Source organism: Nicotiana tomentosiformis, chromosome 6, assembly GCF_000390325.3.
Source record: "Nicotiana tomentosiformis chromosome 6, ASM39032v3, whole genome shotgun sequence".
In the NCBI taxonomy this organism is placed as follows: domain Eukaryota; kingdom Viridiplantae; phylum Streptophyta; class Magnoliopsida; order Solanales; family Solanaceae; genus Nicotiana; species Nicotiana tomentosiformis.
Window position 1 is genome coordinate 6,881,911 of NC_090817.1, and position 8,494 is coordinate 6,890,404.

Consider the following 8,494-nt stretch of genomic DNA (forward strand, 5'->3'; position numbering starts at 1 on the left):
GAAAAAGAAAGAAAAAAAAATAGTTGTATTTGCTTTGAAAAATATTTTTTGAAAGTGATGACTCTTTATGTAATTGTGCTTAAAGAAGTATGGAGTTAATATACATTGATGTGAAGGTGGAGTATGATTTGACATAAGTAGTGGGTTTGAACGTTAAAGTATATGTATTAAAGTGCTTAGGGAGGTGTAGTCACTTGTATATCCAAATGTATCCTACTCGACCCGCAACCTACATTATAACCAATTAAAGTCCTGGTTGATCCTAGACTGAATGAGCTCGATTAGTAGAGTAGTACACTACAGGAAAGCCTATGGTGCATCTTTTGTAGCATATGAATGTTATTTCTCAGAGTGAGTGAATTCTTACTATCTTGAGATCCTAATTATTCTTAAAATTTTATTGTGTGTGGAACTACTCTCTTTTGTTGTGTGAGGGTACTTGATTCATGAAGGAAAGGTAATGCCATTGACCTTTATGTTAGAGTAAGTGAGTGAGTTGTGAATAATGTGTGGTACTTGTAAGTCAAATCTTGAGGTGAAGATGTTACACCCTTCTGCTTAGTCTATTTTAAAGATTCTGGGTGTGATGAGTTAGGAGAATTGTTTAAAGAGGTCGTGTCTATATAAAGTATAGTTTGATTGCTCGAGGACGAGCAACGTTTAAGTGTGGGGTAGTGATGTTTGGCTATAATTCCATATTTTTAGTGCATTACTTACCTTGCATTTTAGGTGCTTTAATGCTAAACTATACTATATTCATGCTTAATTGAGTTTATTTTATGTGTAGGTATGTTGAAGACGAAATTGGGAGCAAAGTAGAGATTTTGTGTGTATTTTATACACAACAAGAATGAAGTATGATTATTTAATTAGTGGGTATTTAATTATAAAAGAAGACAAAAGTGTAACAATTGAGAAAAAAAGACAAAAATGTGAAAAGAGAATGTTAGGCAAAAACAACATAATTGATTGAAGCAGCGAAGAAGTCAGCGACGCGAGCCATCTTGCTCGCGACAGAGCTGGCGACGTGAAATGCCAAGCGCGCTATAGGGATGGCGAGGCCAGGTCTGAGGCGAGGTGGACTGTGCATTTTGCCTCACGAGGCGAAGTCCGTAGCGAGCGGGTTCTGGATTTTTAAAGCCTATTTTGTCTCCTATTTTGTTTTGGACTTTGTTATTTCGTTTAGGTCTCTTCCCTACACATATAAATAGTCAAAAAATACCATTTTTAGAGAGTTTTTGCGACCGGAGGCAAGAACATCACGTGGAACCACTTTTGGAGGAGAAAATCATAGAGTTCTTCATCCTTTTATCTTTTCTTTGGAATTTGTTTATGCAAAATACTTGGGAAATTGTTACTACGAACATGAGTGGCTAAGCACTCTACGTTCTAGGGTTGTGGTTGACATGATTATTAACACTTATTAATTACATCTTCGTTAATTCAGATTATCTCTTGTAGTTGTTTCTTTAATTCTAGTTTTCACTTGTGAATTGTTGTAGCTACCAATTCACCCTACTATCTATGCTATGCTTGGGAAAGCCGTGTATAGATTAGAGTAAAATTAGAGAGAGCTTGTTTCTGAACCCGTGGCTCGGGGGAAGATTTCGCGGTTAGGATAGGAATATACCTAACAGTCTTGCTTAATTAAATACCGTATTATATTCGTTCATGATAGACTCAATACCATAGGAATATAGGATTGATATATTGTGGGCAGGCAAGTAGTATTGTGGGAACATGCTATTCACATAAACGATCCGGTTAATTAGCAACCATAGATAATCTGGATTAACGAGTGTAATTATTGAACTTGATAGGATTGATAAACCAACCACAAACCTGAAATTTTCATCTCCTCTGAAGTAAAATCTCATCATACATATTTACATTCTTGATAAATTAGTTGTTACTTGTTTAATTTCCGCAATAGTAGATTAATAGAAAAAAGTGACTCTTAAATAGCTTGGACAATTAATTGATTTTAGTTTTCTTAGTTAATGATCAATCTAAATCTTTGTGGGTTCGACATCCAACTTTCGAGTCACTTTATTACTTGACGGCAATGTATACTTGCGTGTACTTGGGGAACCAACAGCCACTCGTGGAGTTTGCTTACAATAACAGCTACCTGTCAAGTATTCAGATGGCTCCGTATGAGGCATTATATGGGAGACGGTGTCGATCTCCGGTTAGTTGGTTTGAGTCGGGTGAGGCTAGGCTATTGGGTATTGGCTTGGTTCAGGATGCCTTGGAGAAGGTTAAAGTGATTTAGGAGCGGCTTTGCATGGCGCAATCTAGACAGAAGAGTTATGTCGACAGGATGGTCAGTGATGTTGCTTACATGGTTGGGGAGAAGGTTCTGCTCAAGATTTCACCAATGAAGGGTGTGTTGATGTTCGGGAAGAAGGGCAAGTTGAGCCCTCGGTATATTGGGCCTTTTGAGATACTTAAGAAAATTGGAGATGTGGCTTATGAACTTGCTTTGCTACCTAGTCTATCAGGTGTTTATCCAGTGTTCCATGTGTCCATGCTCCAAAAGTATGTCGGAGATTCGTCTCATATTTTGGATTTCAGTACAGTGCAGTTGGACGGAAATTTGACTTATGATGTTGAGCCGGTGGTTATTTTAGACGGGTAGGTTTGAAAGCTGAGGTCAAAGAATATAGCATCAGTGAAGGTACAGTGGAGAAGCCAGCCAGTCAGAGAAGCTACTTGGGAGATTAAGTAAGAGATGCGAAGCAAATATCCACACCTATTTGAGACTCCAGGTATGATTCTTAACTCATTTGAGGATGAACGTTTGTTTAAGATGGGGAGAATGTAATGACCCGGCCGGTCGTTTTGAGTATTATAACCCTATTCCCCCATTTACTACTCAAGTTATTCTTTATAGTTGTTTTATGACTTACCGGGTTAGTTGGTTCGAGTCCGTAAGGATTTCGGAGTGAAATGAGACACTTAGTCTCATAATTGAAAACTTAAGCTGGAAAAATTGACCGGATATTGACTTATGTGTAAACGACCTTGGATTTGAATTTTGATAATTTCAATAGCTCCGTATGGTGATTTTGGGACTTAGGAGCATGTACGGAAATTTTTGGGAGGTCCGTAGTGGAATTAGGGTTGAAATGACGAAAGTCAAATTTTTGGGAAGTTTGACCGGGGGTTGACTTTTTGATATCGAGGTCGAAATCCAATTCTGAAAATTTTAATAGGTCTGTTATGTCATTTATGACTTGTGTGCAAAATTTAAGATCAATCGGACTTGATTTGTTATGTTCCAGCGTCGTTTGCGGAAACTTGAAATTTGAAAGTTCATTAGGCTTGAATTGAGGTATGATTCATGGTTTTAGCGTTGTTTGAGGTAATTTCAGGGCACGACTAAGTTCGTATAGTGCTTTAGGACTTGTTGGTATATTTGGTTGAGGTCTCGGGGGCCTCGGGTGAGTTTCGGAGGGTTAACGGATAGAATTCGGACTTAGAAGAAAATCTGAAGGTTTCTGCCATCTGATGTAATCGCACCTACGGAATTTCCATTGCAGGTGCGAGCTCGCAAAAGTGAGCCTTCCATCGCAGATGCGCCCAAGCGTGGTTGGGGCTTCGATCGCAGAAGCAGCCCCGCACCTGCAGGTGTTTGATCGCAGAAGCGCAAGGGCGCTTGGTGAGGCAGCTTCATAAAAGCGGACAGCTCCTCGCAGAAGCGTGTCCGCAGATGCGCACAAAATTCCGGAGAATCGGAAACCCCTGGGCAGTACAAAAACAGAGAGGTTCCAAGCTTTTGCCATTTTTGGGCATTTCAAGCTCGGACTGGGTGAATTTGACCGAGGATTTCACGGGAAACCTTGAGGTAAGTCAATTGTGATCATTTCTACTTCATAGTGTTGAATTATCATCGAATAATCCAACTAGATTACATGTTTTTGAGGTGTATATCGGGGATTTGAATTTAGGGATTTGAAAATAAGATTTGAAGATTTGGAGGTCGAGTTGAGGTCGGATTTTGGTAAAATTAGTATGGTTAGACTCGTGGTTGAATGGGCTTCTGGATTTTGTAAATTTTGTTGGGTTCCGAGATGTGGCCCCCACAAGCGATTTTTTAGCTAAATTTTGGATTTTGATGGAAAATTAATATTTTTATGGAATTAATTCCAATAAATTTTATTGACTGAATCGAATTATTTGTGGCTAGATTCGAGGCATTTGGAGGTCAATTCACGAAGCAAAGACATTGCAGAATAACGAATTACACGATTTGAGGTAAGTAACAGTTCGAAATTTGGTCCTGGGGGTATGAAACCCCGAAATACGTATTATGTGATTGCTTTTGAAGTGACGTACATGCTAGGTGATGGGCATATGGGTGTACACCGTAAGAATTATGACTTGGTCATTTCCATGGAATTGTGTAGTTAAAAAATTTGTTGATATCCGTACATTTTTCCCCGTATTAGAGAAATTGATCTATGAATCTTGTTTAAATCATATGTTTACGCTGTTGGGACCTACAGAGGTCGTGTACTTGTGAAATTATTTGTTAAATTATTGTTTGGCACTCAGTCACAGTTCTATTTGCACATTTTTACCTCAGTCTCTCTTATTCATTATTGATGCATCATATCATTGTTGTTGGACTGCTTATCATGATTTCTGAGAGCCCGAGAGACTGGAGAGGTTGATGATTAAGTGAGGCCGAGGGCCTAATTGTGAGGATATTCATGGATCGGGCTGCACGCCACAACATGTTTCATTGATTTATGCCATGATTGGCTTGATATAGCGCTTGGGCTGAAGGAGCCCATCCGGAGTCTGTACACACCCTCAGTGAACGCAGGTACCTACTGAGTGCGAGTGTCGAGTGATGAGTGACTGTGACGAATGAGTGACTGTGAGGAAAGAGTGACTGTGAGGTTGGAGTGAATGGGGGGACTGAGTGACTGTTTCTCTGAGAGGATGCATTGATTTCATTATTGCTGCATTTCAGCTATCATATATCACTGATTTGGAAAACTTTCTAAAAGACATTCTCTTCTGTTTTCAGTCGAAGTTGATTCTTTTACACAGTCGATTTTATGGAGATTCAGAAGTAGCTTCCATGTTTCGCAAACCTTGTCTCTCCTTCCCTATCCTTTTGTTTATTGTATTTGGTCTCAGATTATCATAGACCAGGTTTTTCAGACTTGTGATGTATAGATGCTCATGTACCCAGTGACACCATGGTTTTGGGAGTCTGTGCATCGATATTTGCGAGACTTGTGGATTGTGTTTAAATATTATATTTTTAAACTTAAAAGAAATTGTGGTTTATTGAGGTTGTCGGGTTGCCTAGTATCGAGATAGGCGCCATCACGACAGGTTAGGATTTTGGATCGTGACACTTTTGTTGGACTTGAGATGTAGGTTCTCTGAACTTTTGCTCTAACCCAGCTTCTGCAGCCGCATATTTTATGTGCGGACCACACTTTGCACATTTCTCTGATGGCAACTTCTTCACAACCTGCGGCCGCAGATGATATTCTGTGGTCCGCATTTTTAAGCTTTTGTGCCTGTTTTTGTCCCTGCGTTCAGATTACTCCTTCTTGAGTTGGATTTCATCTTGGGAGTTCATCTTCCAATATTCCTGCAATTAAGCATATTTCATCAGTTTTTGAGAACACAATTAAGCGCTTTTGGAGTAAAACGAAAGCTAAAGGGCGCAAATAAGTAGTCAAAATCTCCACTTATCAAGAACAAATGCTTGGGTTTAGTGGAAGATGATCCACTGCTATGGTATAGAAGACTGGAACATGCTAGTCTCTCTCAACTCAACAAGTTGGCAGCAAAAGACTTGGTCCTTGGGCTACCTAAAGTTGAGTTCACCTCTGACAAGGTGTGTGATGCCTGTGTTATAGGGAAACATGTAAGGTCATCCTTTAAATCTAAAAAGGTTGTCAGTACTTCTAAACGTCTGGAACTCCTTCATATGGACCTATGTGGACCAATGAGAATAAGGAGCAGATGAGGTAAGAGGTATGTGTTTGTGATTGTTGATGACTTCTCCAAGTATACCTGGACTTTGTTTTTGGGATCCAAAGATAAAACCTCTGATGTTTTTTGTGTATTTGTTAGAATGATTCAACAAAAACTAAGGTGCAATGTATTAAGTATAAGAACTGACCATGGAACTAAATTTGAAAATTCAAAATTCCTTGAGTTCTATGGCTCATATGGTATTGACCATAATTTCTTTGGACCTAGAACTCTATAACAAAATATGGTTGTAGAAAAAAAAAGAATAGATCCTTAGAAGACATGGGGAAGACCATGTTGATTGCTAGTGGACTGCCAAAGAGTTTTTGGGCTGAGGCAATCAATACTGCCTGCTACCTGCTACCTGCTAAATAGATGCATGGTCAGACCCATTCTTGAGAAAACTCCCTATGAGTTACTTCGAGGAAGAAAATCCAACATCACTCACCTGAGAGCCTTTGGGTGCAAATGTTTTATGCATAATAGTAGGAAATAAGCTCTAGGTAGGTTTGATGACAGAAGTGATGAGGGCATTTTCTTGAGTTACTCTCCACATAGTAAGGCCAATAAAGTTTTTAATTAAAAAATCATGTGTGTGGAAGAAAATATTCATGTTATCATTTATGAATCTAACAATTTGCCTGAGAAAGGTCTGCAGGATGAAGATTATGACATAGGATTAACTAGTGATGGAGTTACAAAGGAATCTGAACCTCATTATGAAGATGGATCCGAAGACCACAAGGAAATTGATAGTGATCATGAGGAACAAGAAGAAGAAAGAACTACTCTAATTGCTGACCAGACTAATGAAGCCACACCTACTGAACTTGGTCCTTTGGATCACTCCTCGAGTGAATATTCTCTGGGTATACAGATCAGACCATGAAAGCATCAAAGTTCACAACCACTTGAGAATATCATCTCTGATCCAAATGCTAGGGTGCAAACTAGGTCTTCTCTAAGAAATCTATGTGCACTCACAACATTTCTCTCACAGGTTGAACCTAAGACCATCAAAGAAGCTCTAAAGGATCCAAAATGGATCATAGACATACAAGATGAGCTAAATCAGTTTCAAATAAGCAAGGTCTGGCACTTGGTACAGAAACCCAAGAACAGAACTGTCATAGATACCAGATGGGTGTTCAGAAACAAGATGGATGAATAAAAAAATATCACAAGGAACAAAGCCAGATTGGAACCATGATACATCAGTAGAAATATATCAAAAAACTACTGAAGAAGTTCAACATGGACTCCTCTAAGTCCATTAACACTCGCATTGCAACTGCAACAAAGCTGGACCTTGATGAAGAAGTGAAAAGTGTGGAACAAAAACTATATAGAGAAATGATTGGGTCACAGTTGTACCTCACAGCAAGCAGACCTGATATAACATTCAGTGTGGGGTTATGTACGAGATTTCAGGCAAATCCAAGAGAATCTCACCTGAAGGCTGTCAAAAGGATAATAAGATATCTCAAGGGGACCCCTGACCTCTATCTATGGTATCCAAGAGGGTATAGCTTTATCTAGTTGGTTATGCTAATGCTGACTATGCAGGTTTTCATGTTGTCAGGAGAAGCACTTCAGGAATAGCCCATTTTCTAGGTTCTTGTCTTGTGTCTTGGGGAATCAAGAAGCAAAACTCAGTGGCCTTATCTACAACTGAGGCTGAATATGTGGCAGTAGCATTCTGATGTACTCAGTTGCTATGGATAAGACAACAACTAAGGGACTATGGTATATTTGTTGATTGTGTTTCCATTCTTTTTTTATAACACCAATTCCATAAACATTGCTAAAAATCCATGTCAGCACAAAAGAACCAAGCACATTGACATTAGAAATCACTTTCTCAAAGACAATGTTGAAAAGGGGAATATCTCAATTAACATTTGTAAAGCTGAAGATCAAATTGCTGATATTTTTACTAAAGCTATGATTAGGGATCACATTGAAATGAATAGACTAGAACTAGGTCTAATCAACTCTTACCACTAAGTTGAATCCCAGTGATTGGCTAGAAAAGGCATAATTAGATGTAGATAATTAGATACAATGTGTTTGATTCAGCTTCATGCTTGTATTCAACTCCCACACTTGCTTGGAAAAGTTGATTGATAATTGTGATGTATGATGCTAATATGAAGTGTTGAAGCTTTATTACAGAAACAAATAAGGAGTTGCTAAGGAATTGGTTCTTTTACTCAGGTACGTGCCATACTGTCTTAAGTCACTAGGACTTAGTATCCTAAAATTATTGCTATGCTCAGACTTCTAATTCCGTTGGCATCATTTCTAGTCGTCTTCTAGTCAACGAGTAAGGGGGAATACTAGTGCAATTAGAGTTCCATTACTTCTAAAATCCTAACAGTCAAAGTAACCGTTATAAGAGTCCCTTTAGAACTCAAATTTGGTCAATGTCTCTCCAACAGTCAAATCAGGAGTAACGTCTTTAAAAGGCTCTTATGAGCAGCTT

At 38.8% G+C, this 8,494-nt stretch overlaps 1 protein-coding gene across 1 annotated transcript; it reads left to right on the top strand.

Annotated features, from left to right (window-relative positions):
• Positions 1 to 7,263: 7,263 nt before the first annotated feature.
• LOC108943840 (secreted RxLR effector protein 161-like) lies at positions 7,264 to 7,712 on the top strand. The gene is made up of 2 exons (XM_018768322.1): positions 7,264 to 7,520; positions 7,592 to 7,712. Exons 1-2 carry the CDS (start codon positions 7,264 to 7,266, stop codon positions 7,710 to 7,712), a joined length of 378 nt encoding a protein of 125 aa, XP_018623838.1.
• The last annotated feature ends 782 nt before the right edge of the window (positions 7,713 to 8,494 follow it).